The sequence below is a fragment of the Bombus huntii genome, chromosome 8 (assembly GCF_024542735.1).
Source record: "Bombus huntii isolate Logan2020A chromosome 8, iyBomHunt1.1, whole genome shotgun sequence".
Classification (NCBI taxonomy): Eukaryota; Metazoa; Arthropoda; class Insecta; order Hymenoptera; family Apidae; genus Bombus; species Bombus huntii.
In genome coordinates, this window is record NC_066245.1 from 1,463,641 (window position 1) to 1,486,082 (window position 22,442).

Consider the following 22,442-nt stretch of genomic DNA (forward strand, 5'->3'; position numbering starts at 1 on the left):
TTTTATGTGATAGGGATTATCTAATTAAATATATTTATCTTAATTTGTATCGTTTTTCTATAATGATTTGATAATAAATTAGGAAACTCATTATATATTAATTAAAAAAAGATTAATTTACATAATATTTTTAACAATACAAAAAATATTACATGTTAGTCTTAAGGAATATTACTGTTATTTATTTCATGATACGTACTATAATTTTGCTGTGAAAGGATTTTTTAACAAGGAAATATTGATGCACAAATATTTAACAAACAAAGGTAATAAATAATTCTATTAGGTATAATTTTGTTCTGTAAAATATAAATTTTATCCATAATAGAATGAAGACACCAATCATTAATCGAGTAGTGCTCTTGCCTGTGGATAGACAACCCATTCTACTGCAGTGTCGTTTGTACAGTAATGGAATCAGTGAGACAAGTCAGACATGGGTTACAATTAAAGTGGTTCAATAACATTGAATAACAGAATTAAACAATAAAATATAATAAATCTTATTATTCGAAAGATTATTTAATAATTTATTTCAGTACGTTCCTGTTTCGCAATTTTGCTTCACCACAAATATCACGATTAAGCGCACGAGGTAAGGATATACAGTAGTACTATAATGTAGAAAGTTAAAATGTCAGGTACAAGTTAAATGATGTAGTTCGTGTCGTACTAAATCAACAAATCAATGTACCGGCACGATATAATGTATAATAACACGTAAAAGGTTTCAAATGTTTGACGTCAATTTACCACGATAACTTCAACTTACAGTGTCTGATCAAGAAACGAACATAAATTATTTCTTAATTTACTTTTCCACGTTATTCACGTAGTTCGTAAAATAACAAGGTTGAAATATAAAGTTTATTTCTAAATTTTATAAACTTTAGTAATCCTATATATATCAGAAAATCTATACATATACACAAATATTCTTGTAAAGTCACCTAATATTTCGTTCGATAATTTTATGTACGTATGTCTAGAAATATGTCTAGAAATATTCATTACAAGCTATATGTATATACACACATATGTACCCACATTATATCTAATTGTCAATTAGAAAGAGAATCTGTGATTAGCTAACTGCAACTTTTATGACTGCAATAACGTTTGATATAATGTGAAATGTAGTAGGATCAACAATATCAATAACGTAAAGTTGGTTTGCTCATAAAAACTAAAGAAGTATCAACAGCTTGCCGAGCTGGACATTACCGGTTAATGTATACTACTAATGTATACTACAATACTGCTACCCATTCCTATCTTTTTCTTACAGTAAATTGTAATATTTGTTTTTAAATAATCAATTTTCTCAAATCGTAAGTTACATTATGTATATCTCTTGATAAATATTTACTACAACTGTAATATTGATCTCCGTATCTTCCCTGTTTACTTTGAGAACTATTTTTCGATATCACAATAATTATAATAATTCAATTTACGATCTTCTTTTTTAAACTAGCAAAATCTAGTTACTGTCGAAATATCAATGGTGATTTTATTCTTCCATTTTTAAATCCAAAACCTGTCCTCCCAACAATGTGTTTTACATTGTCGAAATGTATTAACGAAAATATCTTCCGCAAACCTTTCCTTACAAATTTTCTTGCAGTTCCTGGTATGCAGATTTTAGTGAACCAATAACGAAACGCATAAATAAATATGAAATCGTTATTAAAACAAGATTCAAGAGGAATGAGAACGAGTTTGTAAATGTTCATTACTTTTGGAAATTGTTTTTATTTCTTTTTATTAAAAACGTACAACAATCTTTTGTCTTTCATCTAAGATCTTCCTTTCGCAAAGATAAATATTGACTTGCATATATTAGGAAGCGGTTAATGCAATTATATGTACGCTGGTTGTCACACGTAGCACGTCGTTAGGATCACTGTGCCAAGGACTTGTATTCCTAGAGTTCAATTCCCACAGAAGTGCAAGTAACGGGCATTCGAGACGTCGAGTCGATGTCATTATCCTCCTGATAAATAACAGGTACAGCCGAACGTAACATTTCTTGCTTACTTGTAACTCAATAATGTGAGCTCAGCGTATTTTACGACCGAGTAAACAGTTTCGTTTTCTGCAGATTCTAGTTTCTAACGATGACAAAACGATTCTAGTCGTGTGTGTTTCGCAAAAAGAAATATTATGTCGTTGAACTAATTTGAACAACTTTCAACCAACAACAACTTTCAAGATCTTTATCATGGTTTCCTACCGTGCTTATTATATTCATCTTTGGAAATTATTTTCAAACTTTTAACAATCAGGATTTGTGTGTTTTCTAAGAGTGTTTCATTCTGCTTCTTCAAAAAAAAGGTCAAGCAATTTTTAGTTTAGCGATCATTGTGTAAAACAATTAACTCTATGATACATAAACTTCTTATTCAGAATTGCGAATTAGATAAAGCTATGAAAATGAGATCCGATGAAGAAATCTCAATTCGTTCTGCTACTACCTTGCAATTGCATCTTTGCTATGTAAAGACAAGCACAATAATAATTCCAATGGAATGTAATTGTCTTTGAATTTTTTACTCAGAACATGGCGTATCGAATTATCATCGTTTCTTCAAATATGTTGTCGGTTTTTTAAATATAATCTGATACTCCTCAGGATCCTGATATTGTAATATAACGCAATACATATAAATCACGTTGAAAGAATTTAACGATGGCGACGCGCGGTATTAACCAAGATGAGAAATTTATTTATTGTGTCGTTCACGATGCACACTAGATTGTAACTACAATACCATGAGATTGTGAGTTAAGATGTTTTCAAGCCACGATATAAAGGTTCGTTTGCATTTGACATTAAAGCCCACACGAACATATATCAAGCTTTTTTGAGCGCATTTTGTTTTCATCTTTATCGATAATCCGAAATGTTTCATGAATTTATTCATAAAGTCTTATTAAGCGTCTGACGATGCTTGCAAAGTATTTACATAGAATATAAGTACGGTACTAAAAAGGTAGCGTCAATAAATGTAGTAGAAAGCTTTCTTTGCCTTTTTTCCACTAGTCGGGTAACCAATTAAATAACCACAAATATCAACACTTTACCATTATCTGGTAATGATGGCTGTCTCGATCACATTGAAATTACATAAATCTTCGTCGTTTATTGAACCGACGTTTACCGGAAAGTTTCGTCTCTCGAATGACGCATATACGCGAATGGACCAAGAGCGGATCTCCAAAATCGGTGTCAGCTCCATTTCGGGTACAAAGAAATAAACTATAATCATTTTATCTTCCGGTGCATTGTTCAGGTTGGCGGGAAGGAAAAAGGAGAAGATACCAGAATACTCGCGATAATTACGCAAGTGAGAGATTACGCAAGTTCTGCTGGTATTGGACTGGGATGGGAAAAGCCACGGATGACCGTGGTGCCGCGAGTACAGTGGCCGGTGAAATCGCGTTAAAAAGCCGCGCGCAGGTACGATCGAAGGACCGATCATCTCTGCTCCTTTTTTTATTTCTACGGGGGTGTGGATCGTTCGCTGTTAGAAGTGCTCTAGAGCGAGATGTGGATATCCCGAAATAAACTTTCTCGGGTTATGTAAAGGCTGGCAACTGGCTTGTGTAGACTCGCCGGTATAAAGGTCGGCTGTGCCCCCAACAGTCCAAGAGTTGCTCACGAACTTCACGCCGGCAACCATCGGCAGAACATCGACGCTCTATATGTGACGTTGCCTTTTTATCTGACGCAGACTTATCTCCATCGTTCACACGCATCGTCGCATCGCACTTTCTCGAGAGAGCGTTGTGCTGTTGCACAGGCACGTGTCCCGTCGCGTCATTTCGGCAACATGCGTTCTTTGGTAAGTATCTTCTTTTGCCTTGTGCCACTCTTGTCCTATCCTGCACCGTATTCAACTTCCTCTTTCGTTTATTGCTTGGTGATGCAAACGAGGGTTGAAGTCGCTCTTATTCTTAAACCTCGCGTCTTTGTTTTCTTCGCAGTGAAACCTAACAATTTGAGATCGAAATTTCAAAAGATAATTAATTTTTAACGCGACAAGGTCAGTGACATCGAATCATTTGTTTAAGTGTTTTATTAGGTGTCCAATTTATTTGATATTCAACGTGAATCGAGCATGTTCTAAAATTGTATTTACAATTCGTGACAATCGATAGAAATTTTCCTCGCTCCTTGAATGTCCAGTATGATTCTACTAGGAAACTTTGCACAGTTTGCAGGATTATTATTTAATTATCTAATATAGTTTATTTAATAATGTCTAGATCTTTCTGCGAAATCTACATGAATAGCGTTTTAAATACAGTCGTTAAATGTCGACCAATCTTCTTCGTTACTTTTTGATAATTAGTGCAAGAAATTACAGAAAATATCGAAAAATGAGAATTTTATTGAGAAAATAAATAGAATTTTAGTAATATTAAAAACTACACGGAGAATATATAATATTAAAATTTATATAGCTAATTTACGTTCCTTGTTGATGAAGTGGTCGTACTTTCTTTTTTCTGTGCTACTTTCTCTATCATTTTCTACAAAAACTCATAAACATAAATATTTATTCAAATTACTTGATTAATTATAAAATTACTCGATACTTTAACTTAAATTATGTATTGTACGACAATGAAAATGTATAACATAAAAATGGAGTCTACGAAAACAGTTTCAAGTGACGTAACGAATATAAATTTTGTATATTACCGCATCTTTCTTCCAACAAATTTTCTTCCAGTTCGCACGGTGAATTCAATATGACTATAAAGTACGCAACAGCGATTGATGAAATGTTTGAAAAAAAATATTTGAGAAAGAAAATATTCGAAAGAAGCTATAGATATTGATTGAACTAGGTTGAACAGTTTTTTGCGGATAACGACATTAGAGCCAGATTTCCTTCGTCCCTTTTACTGCTTACAATCGTAATGACTATTCTGACCTACCTACTAACACATTCATCTTGCCCTGACCTTTCACGGGGAAAGGCATTTCAACGGATTTACAGGACAGACGTAACGAAGATTAAAGCATTGCTGTATCGACTTTTATTTCTTAACGTTCCATAGTTACGCTTTAGTTCGATCACTAAGAGTCGGATATAAAGGACGGCTGACAAAAACAAACGAATACGTACAGACAAAGGAAGATGTAAAAATGTAAACGAGAAAAGATAGAGTAGAAAGACAGTGAAGTGAGTGGCTCGGTTCTATTTAACTTTACAATATCCTACGATATTTCAAGCAAGAATCGATATATAAAGATTTGAAGTAAAAATTTTTGCCGATTAAAAATTTAACGATTTTTCAATACGTTTGGCGCACATGGATAATGCGTACAACCATTACGATCTTACCGAGCTTTCTTAAGCAATCGTTATGTATAATGCAATATGCCTACATCAAACATCGATGCGTTCGTGCTAACGATGACTCTCTATAATTTTGCTACTGATTATCTAGTTGAATAAACAGCTGCTATCAAAATAGCATTGGCATCCTGAAAGCGAACATTAAGAACGTTAAGCGTGTTTTTCGACTAACTGAACATTAATAAAATGATTTGATGAGCGTGCGACGAAGAAAGAAAATTTCAATTAACTTTGTGAATTGATGTCGAAGTAAAAGGAGAAGCATCTTGACGATAAACGGAATGTAATGATTTGAATTTTGAAGAAACAGAGAATTATAATTGGTACAATAATTAATTAAAAAGTAGCAATTCAATCGACCAAATTGTTTCTTTTCTATAAATTTTAGAAGAAAAGCAGCATCGTTCTGAAAATTTATTTCAACCTCGTAATTTTGAATATTTTCTTATAAATACATTTTACAATTTTGTCAATAGACATTAGGCAAATCGTTTTAAACGTGGCAAAATAGACAGCGTTTCTTCCGAGACAACGTCATTATCGTTAAGATCAGTCGATCTTGCGAATCCTTTGCAGATATTTACTTGTTTGTTAAGTCCGCGGGGTGTGTTCTTTTAACCGGATACTTTACACGGGATATATCGATCGTATATATTATTGACCAACAGATTAATGCGCGTTTCCATCTTTTTCCTTGCGATTGCTGGTTATCTTAGTGTGACGACGTTTAGGTCTTTTCTTATTTCTTCCTTTCTAACGAACCACGGAGCGTAGGATAACTAGCTCAAATAGGCCTCGAGTTTGGCTATATACCCCATAATGGTATAACATACATCCACATTAGCTTTATTTTCTAGACTTTTATAGACCTATAATTTGTTTTCCATACTAAGTTCCGACCTTTTGAATCTTCGCAATAATGTACGCCTTCTGTGTCAATTCGAAGTCCATATGTAGCGTCAAATATTTATCTGTCTTCGTATAGGGCACTTTGGCATCGTTTAGTGTTATTTTTCACATTCGAATGTTTCTTAACATGTATCTTCATGTATCTTCATCTTTCAGGTTTTCCTTACGCTTATCGCAGTGGCTCACTGCCAGGAATATTTCCGGCAACCGGAAAAGATCGTCAGCGAAAACCGGAACCTCGGTGACAATCGTGGCCACTATTCGTTCACTTATGAGACCGAAGGCGGTATTGTACAAACAGAGACGGGAAGTCGAAAGTACGTCGGCACGCCGTCTGAAACTCAGCTGATTCAAGGATCCGTACAGTATAATGCTCCAGATGGTACTCCGATAGCAATTAGCTGGACCGCCGACGAATTTGGTACTCAAGTAGCAGGTACTCACGTGCCAACACCGCCACCAATACCGCCAGCCATACAGAGAGCTCTTGATTGGATCGCGAAACAACCCTCAACTCCGGAACCCGAGGAACTCGCCAAAGACTCGCCGAGTCAACAAAACGCCGTTCCAGCAGCCAACACTAATCGACTATATAAACCGTTAAGGACGAATCAACGAAACTGATCGATCGTGATACATTAGAATATTAGAATAGTTCACATGTTAGTTTTTATAATGTACAAAATAAACCTCGTATTTTCGTAGAAAACTCATTTGTCACGAATTAACTCGTTTCATCGACAATCGTTCATCTTCAATTCGCTTCTAAATATTTTTATGGAGGAACTTTGTTTAACCATCGACGTGTTACGGTCTCACGAATAAACGTAGGAAATTATTACCGTGAAAATTATCTATATATTTTTTAAAAATCTATTGTCGATTTCTCTATGTATTAGTCTTTTTCTTCGTATGTTAATGATTTTCCTAATGGCGTTTGATCGTTCTACTTTCTTTGTCGAACGATGTTTATTAATTCATAAACACGCTAATATACATATGTATATCGAGAAAAAATTCCGCTTCTTTATCCGTATCGCAAACACGCACAGAATTGAATGCTTGCACGCTCCACAGAAGCACTTTTACGTGTTACCTAGAAAATAATTTATCGACATAGAGCACAAAAAGGCGATGGATGCAATTGAATAAGCACGTGCAACTTTATACTTAAACTCACAACACGCGTTGCATAGCTTGGGCGGAATTTAAGGGAATCGCTATTTCTGTGATGCTTAGTCGCGCATTTTTTGTAATTAAAAAAAGGGAATGTCGACAAAAGTTTAGATTTTAATTTTTAATTTTCACACTAAACTTGCTTATCGATACGAATATTTCTTAAAAAGTTTATGATATTTCTACGAGCTTTCGATCTTGAAAATGTGCTGATATTATTTAATCGTAAATCAGTATTATGTTCCTTATATTGTAAGACTTATAAGGCTTATAAAATAATTCTAATATGGAAAATGTATCAGACTATTAATTAAACGAAATAATTTCATACAGAATTGGGAATTGTCATTTTAAGAAGATATTTTAGATACTTGGTATTGCTCGTTTATGGTCTTTCTTGATGTAGTTTTGCTTGTGAAGTTATTTAAGGAAATGAAAGGAAGATGAAAAGCGAAATCAGCTTTCAAAAATCAATTAATTAAATTCAAGCATCTTGAAAATATCGTTAGTGTCACGGAAAGGGAAAGTTACACGGAAGATTAATTACCTTCAATTGCTTCACTCGAAACATCTTTGATTTCCATTTCTTGGCTTTACCATTTTCTAAGAAATAACGGTGAATCAAAATAACACCGAGAGGCAACGGACCAAATTAGAATTAAAATAACTCCAATTGTTACGTACTTCTAATAAATACTAATAAATGATAAACAAGGTCCGTAAGCGATACTGTAAAATATTCTCTTGGATCGCTAAAACAACAAAGATAAAGGTATCAATGTACAATTTATTTACAGTAATCCTCCTTAACGTTCTCTTACAATCTCCTTATTTAAAATACAAAAAAACTGAATCGTAAGCAGTATGCATAAATACAAAGCTAACGTACGAATCGAGCCTGGAAACTCCGAATCCGAAAATTCGTAAACGAATTTCTACTCAAAATGCCACTAAAATGATCGAGAATCGTGCCGAATAAAGAACAACGTTTCCATTTCGTACATCCTCGACTTTGGTTTAGATATAAACGTCGAGGAGCTTGAAGACCGATCTTCTTGTCGTATACGGATCCACGTTTGTCTCCTTTCATTGAGCACCGATATGCTCCTCCCGATGGGCGGCAATGTATTCGAGTGCTTTGAGAATAGCGGGTGGAATGGTCGGGATATGACTACCCTGGGGTTGGAATCCGTTCTCGTTAGCCACGTAGGACACTTGGATAATTTCACCGTTTGGCGCGGTGTAGCTATAACTGCCCTGAGCCTCGCGAGACTCAGCCTGGGTGCCTGGGTAGTTAAGGTAGCCGATCTCCTGTGCCTGGATACCATTCGCCGTCTCGTAACTGTAACTGTAGCTTCCGTCTGGATTTGGGCCGTCCGCGCTCTGCCTCAGAATGGGAATCGGCGTGGTAGAAGAGTACACACCCAGAGGAACGGCGGCTGCCACGGAAGCGAAGGCGCATAACACGATCGTCTGAAACGTACGAATTTTCTTAAAATAATCCAATATTTGACTTATAAACAAGTTAGAGGCTAGGAGTACAATGGACTCGTGTTGCAAAGGAGCGTTTAGAGCAAAGAAGTGGGAACATTAGATCGTGTTGGTAAATTCGTAATCGTAAATTCAATTGCTTGGTCTAAGCGCGCAATCTACGATAGAAGATGATTAATTTCGAATGGAATATTCTAATTATAAACAGCGTAGAAAATTTTTAGAAATTCACAGAATATATAGTCGTGTAACGAACGAACGATGATCTCAATTTTCTCCGTAACTGCTGAATTTGAATACGAAAAAGAGTAACAAAATATATACTTTAGTATCCCACTTATAAAAGCAGTAACACTATGTCGGAGCAAGAAATTCTAGGAATAAGCGGTACTCTATATGCTTATTACTTCTCGGAAATTTTCATACGGATATTCTGAATATTCCCGGACACACCGGTCATCTCAGATCGTGTAATTACGCAATGGCACCGTACCACGCGTTATGATATAACATCGAATCTTAAAATTTCATATCTACCGACCACCCGTTAAAATGAAACCGAACACCATGCACAGGCACTGTTACTGAACTCACCAACTGGTTCATGATGATACCTCGGACTTTTTGTTTTTAGTCTCGAAAGCGAAATTCTGGTTCTTCCACAAGGAGGAAACTACACTGACTCGTAACATGGGGCACAGGATCCCTTTATATATCCATCAGCTGAACATTCGGTGAATTTCTGGCAAGCCGGTGCCTTATTTAATCCCCCTCCATCCCTTTCTCTCCCACTCTGTGAACAGGGCACCTTCAAATTTTGCGGATGATCCAGACACGTGGCCCGAGGATAACAAAGCGGTTGGCTGATCCGAAAGTCGAAGTTGTAAGGTAAGCCTTGTATCTTTTGCATTTTCTGAATGCCCTGCCTAGGATATGCAGAATAGTCGATGACAAATAACTCGATATCTTTTTAGGAAGACACGTGTAATGCGAAGACACGATATATTCTCAATGAAATTTTTATTCAAACGGAATTTCGTATCGGACGACGAAATTTCGTTAAAAGTGCTCAAAACAAGTGGTTGTTACGTAGCATCGATCGATAAAGGTAAAATCAATTTGATCTCATAAATATTTCAGAATGCATCTTCGTTTATGACGAAATATATATAATCTTGCAGTGTAGATTTCGGCACATTTGCGTACTTGCGTAACGTTATATAACAGATCTACGGTATTTCGATATTTTAAGGCTGTGGGGCGAATTTGTAACACGCAGAACCTTTAATTCCGAAATTGGTCAAAGTAAACTGCAAAATTCGTGGCACTTGCAATGCATAAATTTCATGCGTTTTGATCGCCTGTACATACAGTTACGGAAAAGAATATTGCTGTTTTCCGCAACATAAAATTTGTTACGTCTTCCAGTACAACGATCTTCATACTTCGATTTATGTAAATTTTATACTCTAAAGTTTTAACGAAATAATTGATAAATTAGGCTATTCAGAATTCGAACGTAAATTACTATTAATAAATGTGATTGCATTTATTTTCTATCAAAAATAACATTTCTTCGTTTTGATACGTTGCACTCTGTCAGTTGTCTCGATAAAAATTTAAATTCGTGCGGATATTTCGATTATTCGTGCCGACAATTAGAAGAAAACTTTATTGTTGTTATTATAAAGCATTTCCTAGTCGCATGTTATAGAAAATTTCTCACTTCTTTACTGAAAAATTCACGATAGGATCACATTTGATGGACGATACATTAATTCGTGAAATTCAAGTTCCGGTGAAACGACATTTTATCTCAACGTAATGGGATAGTTAGAGATATTTGACGACTTTCTTATACCGAAGAAATAACCGTTTAAATCGCAAGTATCTTTTTAAGAAATTTGTATGTAAAATGGTGTAACTTTATTTCTCGACGAATAAATAGGTATATTATATCAACCTACGTATATATCGTTTATCAAATGATCGGTTTAAGTGCATTTATGCAAATCGTATACGGCGGTATCGGTAGCATAATTATTCTACGATTATCGTAATTATTCGCATGCTAGTGCAAGTAAATAACGAGAAAATGATGATACGTTAAACGGTTGAACATCTTATGTTGTAAGTATGATCGATGAAATTAACGTCAACAACGTTTACAACGTAAATTTATACGTACGTGTGAAAACGCGATGAACTTGTTATCTCTTAATTCGTTAAAAATTGTACGTAGCGATCACGATACACCGGCATATGTAAACAATTCTTTTGTATTCGTCGATGTTTCGAAATGCGATTCAAAGTGCGATTTCTTGTAAAACAACGATTAAGGGGAAGCGAATGAATCGATGAATCTCTGCAGAACGATCGTTACAACGTTATTTTTAGTTATTTTTAGTTCTCTGCTGCAGCTAAAAATTTCATAGTTTTAAATCATTCGATCCACGCTGTGTTGGAATAATAATTAAGTGGCGCGTAATTAAGCGATTCCATCTTTGCAGGGACGCAACATCTTTCACTAACAACGACATTTCTCAATCCAAATATATCTTTGGATCTTCGTGGAAATATATGCGAGCTACTTGATGACTTAAATGATTAATTAAAATATTTAATAAATTCAAATTATAGATCTTGACACGCGATTCAATTTGAGCCTATAAGATTCCAGATATTTCAAGATACCATCGTATCGCCAAACGGTTGTATTAAAACATCGTTCGCTCGTCGCGCTCAGTTATCAATTATCCCGATTAATAACAGCAGTGAACAGTACAACGTGGTGAAAGTAATTTCACTTGTTATGTATTTAACAAACGTAGAATTACGAGAAGGAGAAAGAACGAAGACCGAAAAACGAAGAAACAAATATGACAGGATGAATTATACGAGATAAATTACAGAATTATTAAAACAGCCAGTTATATGCGTGTCCCGGTACACGTTGCTCGATTACTAATAAATACACTTATCTTCGTCGAGACAATTTACGAGGCACGATAATTAAAACGCCTTCGGTCCTCCCTGCTCACGCTTTGATTCTTTCCGGTTTTACGTGCTCCAAGTAGGTCCCGCTCGGCTTGCACGCAATGAAAGACGAAGAAGACATCGTAATTCGTATCGAGGAGCTCATCTCGCTAACCTAAATACTACACGATATTCTTACTTTCACAAGGTGAATGAGCCGAACTCCCTTTAGTTGGTTCAACGAAAGTTACATAGCCAACGATTAAGGAGCCGCATACGACGAGTTATGATAATTTATCACTTCCATTCCGTGGATCTTCGTCCAACGAGACCTCCGCCTTTATTACGACTTAACGACCATGAGAAATTGTCTTCCACGATTCTCTTATCAATTTTCAGCCGTACGCTTAACTCTGAAAATGTACGTGATATAACCGGCACCCAGAATCATCGTCCTTTCTTCCAATTGTACTTGTACAATGTAGATAAAAAAATTATAGCTGCGCTCGTGCAACAAGAAATTGAACTGTTTCCCGAAGAAAGAGATAATTCAGGTTGTCGAGGTACGTGTTCGTGGGATATTCCGCCGTGCCAAGAAAGATAATCTTGAGATCGAAATAAAGTTTTGTCGATGCTAATCAAATTTGGGCTGATAAATTCTGATGTAAAATTTATGTATGATCGCCAGATTATGTCAGCTTCAAGGATAGCGAAACGGATAGTACGTATGCATCACGAATATACATAAAAAACGGACAAAGTTCAAATATACGACTCGAATTTTGGTATTTTGCATTTTCTGCCGCAATAAAAACGGTGCTTTACCGTTGTATCAGTATCGGTCTTGCATACTTGCAGTCAATTAAAAAAACGAACAAAAGATAGTAATTTATAGTAAAGATAGTAGTAGTATAGATAGTAAAAAGTATCTGTGACTATGTTATATCGGCAATATACAAAATTATCCGATTTTATATAAAAGTGTGTGTCGGTAAAAAAAAAAAAAAAATTCTAACAGACATTCGTTCTTTACAGGGATGGCCATACATATATCTCTATCGACTTGTTTGTAATTGTTGTCACGATTAAAATTCATCTAAAAATTCTTAAAATCTGTTTTAAAGGTGTTCGAAAGAGTTTCGAATCTTTATTGCATCTTAGTAGGACGATTTGATGGTACATTTATTTGTCATTTTTTTAAGTTCAGTGATAATTATTTAACGCGTCAGGTCTCGTATATAGGTGAAATTATAGGCCGTGCAGGTTCTACCACGAAGAGAATCAGGGTCGTAGGTGGAATTCTCACGAAGGTTTCTCGTTAAGTGGTTTATAACATGTTGGGGGATGACAGGAATATGAATTGGGATCCATTCACTTTTTCCTTAAAAGCTAGGTTCTGGCAACTTCGTTCTCGTATCAAGGTAATTTATAGCATGCTTATTATCGTTACCACGATAATACGAAAACGAAGAACATTTAAAAGCCTTAGGAATCATCAGTATCGGAATAAGATTTGACAGAAACGAATTTCTCGTTTTTTCTTTTTTTTCGAAATAATAACGGTAATAAACCAGGTGCTTTACGAATCGTTAATTAAAATCCTAGGAAAAAGCAGAAGCTGAATATTAAGATGTCAGATTTAAAACGTTCATGTTCTCATCGAGCAAGCTGTTTTTCCCTATTTGGAATTTTTGTAGATGTTACAGAATCGTTTTGTCTGTTTTATAATGAAAGGAATAAGCTATTTTAATAACTGAATATCATTACAAAAATAGTTGAGAATTTAGATAATCATCACTAAGATTAACTCTTTTCTTTCCAATTGAATTCTTTTAATAATTGTATCGAAAGAATCAGTTGGAATTGCATGTTCGACAAATAATATTTAAATAATGATAACGCTATTAATACCAGAAATTACTAATACAAATAATAAAAAAATATTAATACAACTCTTATACTTCCAATAATAGAACTCATACGTAAATATTATTAAGGGAAAATATACTCGAGAGACAATTAATAATGAGACGGCTGTAGTGAAACAGAAGGACGACTCTGGATTTCTAATATAATAAACAAGCAAAAAAAGAAAACATATTTAAATGGATTAAAATTAACAAAAATCAATGAAAAAGCACAAGTTTCAATTAACTTAACAAGCTTCAGTTTCTTCTAATCCTAAAAATACCGAAGCCTTTCTTTTCTCTCACGGAAGCTAAAAATATCTAAAATTTCGAAGAAATCGTTGGCTTAATTTCCCTCGACCCCTTTGCTACTTGCAACCAGATTTAACTTTCTATCTTACCGACGGTAAAACGAAGATTGGCGAATAATCATACGCAGAAACTGGTAGATGACTCAAAAGCATATTTCCCAGTGTCCGCTTCCATCGTTCACCGCGTCTCCCGAGACGAAGAAGCGAAGCGTATTGATTACCGATCAAGTAAAAATCAGCGAAGATAGCTTGTAAATTTTATGCAACATTCGCAATCGAATCTTTGATATAGAAATAGAAAAAAAGAAAAGAGCGAGTCATAGATCTTCGTAAATATGGCGAAATAGATAAAAAGACGATTTCACGTCGTATACTAAGTTCATTATCAACCAAATCGCCTCGCAGGATCAAATTCCAAATTTCGAATGACCAAACATAGGAGGCTGACCTATTACCAAATTTTTGTTAAACCTTCGTTTTCGCGTAACCTTAGAAAAAGAAATCCGATAGCCGTGGGTTATAAGGACATCTCGGCGTTCACATCTGTTGCGCGCGATCCTTTGCCTCTCTCCTATCCTTTTCTCCGCGCGAAGATTTATTGCCGAATTACAGAACCATAAGACGACGTGCATTTGTACGGCATGTAGGCGTAACACGAAAGAGAAATGAAGTTTCGCTGTTTAACGGCGAAATTTCAAGAGCAAACAATTTAACCATGTCACTGTGCGTTTGACGCGTAGTTGCGAGAGAAGCGGAATTCACGCTTTCGTTTAGGTTCGTTGGATCGCGAACAGAGATCAGAATCTGCAGATAAGCGAGAATTCTTAATGGAAGTTAAATTTCTCATTTCGATCATTTAGCTTCTGATTTTGAGATACCGTCTGCGACAAAACGTATCTCGACGCGTGTAACTGTTCAAGGCAAGGTTTTATTGAGACGAAGAAGAAGAAGAAGAAGAAGAAGAAGAAGAAAGAAAGAGTATTACATAGTGGTTAAGAGACGCGGGAAATACGCGATAGCGGAATAATAATGAAATAAAAATTTGATTTTGAGATAACGTGTCTATAAATTTTAGACTCGATAATATTATGCTAGTCTTTTTACTCTTCTGCTAGTTTTTACATATAGGATTTAATTAAAAATAAACGCAACAGTTCTAGGAAAGAAGTATAAATATAATGTATTAGTGCGTAATTATGAGAAACAGCGCTTGCCACGTGTGATGTACAAACGGATCAGGAGACACTTTTTATTATGCTGCGAATGGTTTCTTGTTAAATATACGATTATACAAGTATATAAAGTACACATATAGTGTAATGAATAAAATTTATGAAGAAGTAAGGTTATACATACCTTAAAAATTTATAAAGATAGCATCGAAATGTCATTGGATTTCATGTTTGCAATCACAATTTCGTGATTCATTTCGTCAACGAATAAACTTACTAAACAGAGATGGATTATTGGAAACGTAGCATAGATGACTGAAAAGCGTTAAATAAAACAGAGTATAAAGAACAGAAAATAGAGTTAACAAAACAAATTGTAGAACCACGCGAAAAATTTATGACAGTTTGAGAGAGAAAAAAGCAACGCAAAACTGTATGCCTTGATAAGTAAATACCGTTATGTCTGTGTGTATGCAGTTGGTCAGAGAGACGTCAGAGATGCTTCCTAAATAAGAAAGAATTTAACAGTGATCCCCTTGCCGCGATGAAGATAGATTAACTTATATATTCGGTTCACGTGGTCTGGCCAAGGCTCCAGAGATTTGTTACACGGCTGAATTTATAATCAACGCGAAATACGAAAATTCGCACAAAGAGATCACCGGGTCAATGGAAGCATCGAAAATGTATTCCATATATGGAAAGCCTTTTACGGATTCGCCTTACGTGCAAACTTGAAAAAGCATTTAAAAATATGACACGCGATCCAATCGCCATTTCTTATTCTTTTAATCCATGCTGAATTTTGGAAATGTGCATTTCTCGTTAAAACTTACAAAAGACCGTTAGAACGCGTGAAATAAAGTTAAAATAGCTTTATTAGAAAGAATAGTGGATTTATTAACTGTCATTGATATCGATGATTATAGATACCCATAAGGGATTTATGATTCTATGAATAAAGTCTTACGAACTACTATAATAATAAATTAATATTCGAATTTAGAGCTCATTTAAACATAACGACTTTGACACCTGTATTATTTAATGGAATAGCAACGAATAAGTATCTCATTATGAAATTTATGGGCATAATACGCTGCGATTAAGCTCAAAGAACATTCCGAATTCAATTTTATTCGTGTTAATCCAGTTTGAGTGCTTTTACGCGAAACGTAAAAATGTTCGAACCTTTCCTTAAGAATGGGAATTTTACAATCAATTTTACAACTGTACGCACGATCGAACATTCTCAACTTTTAGAAACACTCTAAGCAATAATTCTTATAGAATTTCCAAAAATTCTCCAGAATTTTTCACGTACTTCCTACGTTACAATGGAACGCGACGCGCTATTTAAAGTATTATATAAGAATTTAGGAAAAACATAAACCGAAGCGTTGCAACTACGCTTTAATCGTACCGATACTCGCGATAATATTAACGATCAGATTACTAAACTTCGCTCTTACTCGACATTCCGCACGAATCGTACGAACACGTATCAACCCCTTCGATAATATACATCCCTTTTCTCGCCCGCGTTAACTGCTCTTGCGTCGACCAGACGCGATCGTGCTTTCAAAGTAACGTTGTAACAATATCACATAAATTTGATATTCTTCTAATCTTTAAGATACTTGCAAGAAAGCTTAAAACCTTTTTTTTTTATTTTCTTTTAATTTAACCATCTATATTATACTCACGTAATACAGTGGTTGGAAACTTTCTTCAACCGCGAGTTCTCAAGCCGATGCAAACGTAAGTATTTTTTCCAGGAAGACTCATGAACATGTCGCAGGGACACGGTGTTATGCGTTGAGGAGACATCGCGCGTCTGTACTGTGGTCAGCACTCTGGTCGCCCCCCTATGCAGACCCCTGTCTGAAAATTTCGTAATATTTGCCGGTGTCTAAGCCTCGGCCAGAAATCTATCAATGAGAGAGAGGTCCTCGCACCTTGCAAGGTTTCGGCAGCGCTATATAAACGCGTCCATTAGACTAGCTCTTTACAACCAGAAAACAACTCCGATCAACATGAACGCTTTGGTGAGTTCCACACGATATCCAGATGCATGGGGGCCACCCAGGCTGTCGCGGAGATCGTGTTATCGTTTTACAAATTTTATTACCTTCATGTCGAACGCTTTGCAAAGATTTTTCTTATCGTATATTATTCGACTCGTGAACTTGAACGATCAGTTAAAATTTCGAAGTAAATTTCTTGCAAATGATTCGTTGCTTTCTGATCGGTTTTCTTGTTGCGGTGTCCTATATCCTTTTTTATTTATATACGGCATATAATATCTTTACAGTTTGTAGTTCTTCCTTATTATCGTTTCATCGTTTTACGGTCGTTTCCTTCAAATTATTATATCTTTTAAACGTCGTAAACTATATAACGTTATGTCACTGACCAAACGTTCCGCGTACTCGGCAACTATTTTCCTTGAAATTTTCACCGAGAAATCGGGAGAAGAGTATTCACAATTAAATATAATCTATGCAGAAATTTAACCTCGTAATTCTACAAATCGCTTGTTATCTGTTACTTATTATAATTGCCTATCGATTTTATAATCTGCAAGCTTATGTATCGTTCACATATCGTCGCAATTTATAAAATCAAGTTCGCTCTCTGTGTATAACGCATTTACTTTATCGTTACAAATTAACCAACGATTAACCAACTTTAGGCTACGCGATGCACGCACAAAGGTTTTACTTCTACCAAATTTATTCGCAAATTCTTAAAATTTATTTCGCATAGTCATCGACTAATCAATCTCGGATAACCATCCATAACCATAAAATTGCAATAAAAAATCTGTTTTCCAGTCTTGCGCTGTTCTCGCCATCGTCGCGGTTTCCTCGTTCGCCGCGCCGGTGGACAATAACACACCGGTTTCGATCCTGGCGTACACCGCCGATGGACCCAACCCAGACGGCTCGTACGCTTTCAACTACGAGACTGGAAATGGCATCAAGGTAGAGGAACACGGTCAACTGAAACAAGTTAACGACACGAATTCGGTGATCGTCGTTCAAGGATCCTACAGTTTTTCGGATGTTGACGGGATTCCTATTGCCTTGAGCTACGTCGCCGACGAGAATGGCTTCCAGCCACAGGGTGAACACCTTCCAACCCCTCATCCGATCCCAGCTGGAATTCTGAAAGCCCTGGAATACATCGCCGCACACCCCGAACAAGACAATGCACGCTGATCGCTCGTTACGCGGATCGTACAGTAGAGATAGGACATAATTGACGCGACGATACGAGTCAAGTGCGAACGTTTTACTACTCGTCACGATGCAGTGTATTTTTATAGACTCGTTTCACCTACTTTCTCCATTTTCGTCATCGAATCTTCGCCCGGCGTTATAACGATCGTAAGCGATAGCCGTGTAACAACTGTAACGCAAAGTCACTTGACGTTTATGTTTTAAGACGGATACAGCGATGCTGTACGACTTATCGTTACTAGCATCAATATACAACGTAATATCTGTGTAAAATATGTCGGTCTCAATTGTATCGTGGAATAAATGTTTAGACGTTTAAGCTGATCTTACGAGATTCGTGGTTCTTGATCATTCTCATTCTCTTATTCGTTTATCGTTGTTTCCTCGTATCTCACTGCCAGTCGGTTTTTTTTACGAAGAAACACACGTCGAATAATTTTTAATACACCGAGAAAGTTAGTCTTACCGTTTACGTATGTACGTCAAATTTTGTAACATACGTGTATAACGCGTGGCTTCTGTATCATAGAACAATACCGCATAATTGCATAATCGGGTGATAAATTACCCTTGCGTTTAGACGCATGGATTTGATTATTCATGCGGATTAGTCGGATCTTTCTTCGAGGAACTGATTAACGCTGCTTACGTCACGTATAAACGTCGTTGGTAAACAAAGCTGGAGATTTAGATAATAATCACCGAGGCAAATATCAAAATAGTTATCTAAATTATTAAGAAGAATATGATGGAAATTAATCGGCAATTCGCGAAGTTTGAAGTTCATAGATTTGACCGAAGACACAATTCGTTTGCCCCGCCGACGAGTTCAAATAAATGCAGTTCTATCGTATCGATTATTGAAACTAATTAAGTTTACATAGGGTGTGGTGACCGAGCAAACGCGAGTTGACGAATCGATGTGGTTGCAGGGGTGCGATGATCGAAAAGCGTAAACAGAATGATCGGCACGATACGCAGAGCGAATGCAACGGAGCATTCGTGATAATTGAATTTTATTGCACGACCGAGTTTCGCATAATAATCGGATTTATAATCGACAAAGAGAATCTCGTTCTTGCGGTTCTGTCGAATGGAAAATTATTTTCAAAATTGTTCGATTATCGATTATTACTTTCCAAAAATTAGAATCGGAATGCGTTTTACGTGCCGAGCTCCATTTCCGAAACAGTTGTCCGCGCGTTCGTCTCAATTACGAACGAACGACGAGCGAGGAACAAAAATGAAGGAAACCAGGGATCCAAGCAAGAGATATACGGCTGCTATGTCCTACGGACGTGTTCGGCGTACGAGACTGATGACGTCATTAACCACTGACCGACATCGGTTCAGAGTTGTCACACATTACGCATAAAACGACAGTGATGCATAGCTGCACAGGGAAAAAGGCGAGTTCCACGAAAGTCGCGCGTGTTTCACGTGACGCGCGTTATTCGCTGGAATTATAATTAATACGGTCACGGTTGGAGTTCACCTGTACGACACGATGTGAAAAAGAGAATGAAAATAACGTACGGATTAAAATTCTTTTCGGGGATCGTTTCCGACGATGGTTTTGCCATTATGTGGATCAGCGTATCACGATAGTTTGTATCGATATATTTAAGTAACATACAGGGTGGTTGGTAACTGGCGGTACAAGCGGAAAGGGGGTGATTCTACGCGAAAAAGAAGTCGAAAATATAGAATAAAAATTGTTCGTTTGAGGCTTTGCTTTCGAGAAAATCGACTTTGAATTTTCGCTCGGTACGCGTGTACTTTATTGTCTCGATGGAAAAATTAAAAAAAAAATTTTTTTTATTCTATATTTTCGACTTCTTTTTTCGCGTAGGATCACCCCTTTCCGCTCGTACCACCAGTTACCAACCACCCTGTATTATTTCATCTTCAAGGAATTGGAGATTTCCGAAAGAATTCCGTACCGTTTTAGACGGTATACAGACTCGTAATTTATAACGATATAAGCGGTAAAGTGTACTAACCTGAAGTAACTAAGTCGTCTAGGATTTAAAAAGCGAACGTTCGTAATCGAAACGAGCAAGAAGGAATCGATTAAATTTTTTCGCTACGTGCCTTTTCGTATATTTGTTTTTCTAAAAGAAACATTTGTACAGTGTGTTTCGCGTTCATCGGCCTAGGAAAATTAGCTTGAAATCAGCGAGAAGAACCAACGAACTCCTATCGTGTGATGTTATGCGAATTGTTTGCTCGACGACGAACAAATGAAGTTCTATCGTAGTTATAAAGGAACTACGTAATGTAGCCCTCCTCTGAACACTTCGTGTAAGAAACAACTAATTAAGCGAACAATATTTGAACGAGAAACCAGTCTTCGCAACTACTCGGACGATGTCCTTGGAATTAATGTATTAGTTATTTTCCATATTTAACGTATCGTCGATTAAGCCGATTAAATCGTCAATCTGTTAACTGCGGTTAGCTACTGCATGGTATTCGTGGAATTGATCGCTACGAGATTGGTACGAGATTATTCCTGCGGATGATTCTTCTGCTTGCGATAAACGTTTTATAACGCTCATAAGAGAAAGATAAGAGGAGAGAGAAAGAGAGGGAGAGAGAGATGTTTATTAAAGTTTTGTCGACAGAGAGAAACGCGGTAAATCGATCTACTGAAAATGAAGTTAACGAAATATAATTTTCTTTATAACGACAATGAATAAACGAACGATTGTATTCTGTTTCTCAAAATCGGCAGTAAGATGTTCCTTTCGTGTGGCAAGTAATTTTAATATCGATATTAATTTTAAGCGAAAAGTACGGAAGCCTGCGTTTGGACCGAAGAATTAGTCGTCTCAGCTAGGCTGGTAAATCCGCGACACAGCTAAATGTCGGTAAAAATATATAGACGGCGGTTAGAGAGTTTTGCGAAAGGTGAACGCATAATTCACCCTTCGATTAGCAATCGCAGTCGTGCAATCCATTTATCAAGAACTAGCCGTGCTCCCTCGATCCGCACGTTCTTCGTAGAAATTCACGTTCGAAGCTTCAGCCGAATTTACACCGTGTCGCTTTCATCCCCGATGAAAACAAGGATGAAAGCATCGTTCATTCGTCGTGTTCCTCGAAAGTGAAACAGCGTAAATTCGGCTTTATGGAGTTGCGGGTTACGAGTATCTTTGCACGAATCTCCAGTCGTCGGGAACACGCTGAACGCGGAACAGTGGAGAACTGGAAATATCTAATCGGCGCGGCGATCATGCCGCATCCTCTTCGTGGTTAGGGGTCGCGTCATTGCACGGACAGAATAGTCCCAAAGGTCGTGCAACAAGCTGGATGGCCAGATTTCGCAACCGCAACTAGACCGGCAAATCTAATTGCTCGTATCGAGCGAGCTCTTCGATCCTAGCAAAGACACATAGCAACGGAGAAAGTCTTCTATTTATCGTCTGCATGCCCGAGATGCGGCTCGTTCTTCGCTTCCTCGTCACGACACCCGCGGAATTCCACTGACAAGAAAACGTCGCAAGAATAGCGTCGTGGATATCGGTCGAACGACTCACGTCGAATTTTTCTACTCTGATCATGATGGCGTGACTGCGTATTGTTTTGAGGCTTACGTAAATATCGTGATATAAGCGTAAATACACGAGTTAATTCTATGCGTTAGGAAATATGGTAGAGTAATTGAAATTAACATGGAATAGAATCGATCGATTACATGGATCAGGGTAATTAAGTTTGTCTTGGGTTCGAGCCCACAGATTACGTAAAAAGGAGTATCGTTCGCGCGATTAACGTTGCTCGCACAACTGTGAGCATTGTTATCGCAACCGACACGCGATAAAAACTTATTCAGCGAATCATTTCTTAAATATCATCTGTTCGTTGAAGTGAGTCG

The 22,442-nt window shown here is 36.6% G+C and overlaps 3 protein-coding genes across 3 annotated transcripts; 2 read left to right on the forward strand and 1 right to left on the reverse strand.

Moving 5' to 3' along the window:
* The first annotated feature begins 3,242 nt into the window (after positions 1-3,242).
* On the forward strand, positions 3,243-6,993 carry LOC126868946 (endocuticle structural glycoprotein SgAbd-4-like). The gene is made up of 2 exons (XM_050624973.1): positions 3,243-3,848; positions 6,441-6,993. Exons 1-2 carry the CDS (start codon positions 3,837-3,839, stop codon positions 6,906-6,908), a joined length of 480 nt encoding a protein of 159 aa, XP_050480930.1. The 5' UTR covers positions 3,243-3,836; the 3' UTR covers positions 6,909-6,993.
* Positions 6,994-8,227: 1,234 nt separating this feature from the next.
* On the reverse strand, positions 8,228-9,719 carry LOC126868949 (endocuticle structural glycoprotein SgAbd-8-like). Its single transcript, XM_050624980.1, has 2 exons — positions 9,546-9,719; positions 8,228-8,933 (listed from the first exon to the last, which is right to left on the reverse strand). Exons 1-2 carry the CDS (start codon positions 9,555-9,557, stop codon positions 8,547-8,549), a joined length of 399 nt encoding a protein of 132 aa, XP_050480937.1. The 5' UTR covers positions 9,558-9,719; the 3' UTR covers positions 8,228-8,546.
* Positions 9,720-17,263: 7,544 nt separating this feature from the next.
* LOC126868945 (larval cuticle protein LCP-17-like) lies at positions 17,264-18,886 on the forward strand. Its single transcript, XM_050624972.1, has 2 exons — positions 17,264-17,365; positions 18,155-18,886. The coding sequence occupies exons 1-2, from the start codon at positions 17,354-17,356 to the stop codon at positions 18,539-18,541; spliced, it is 399 nt and encodes a 132-aa protein (XP_050480929.1). The 5' UTR covers positions 17,264-17,353; the 3' UTR covers positions 18,542-18,886.
* Positions 18,887-22,442: the final 3,556 nt, after the last annotated feature.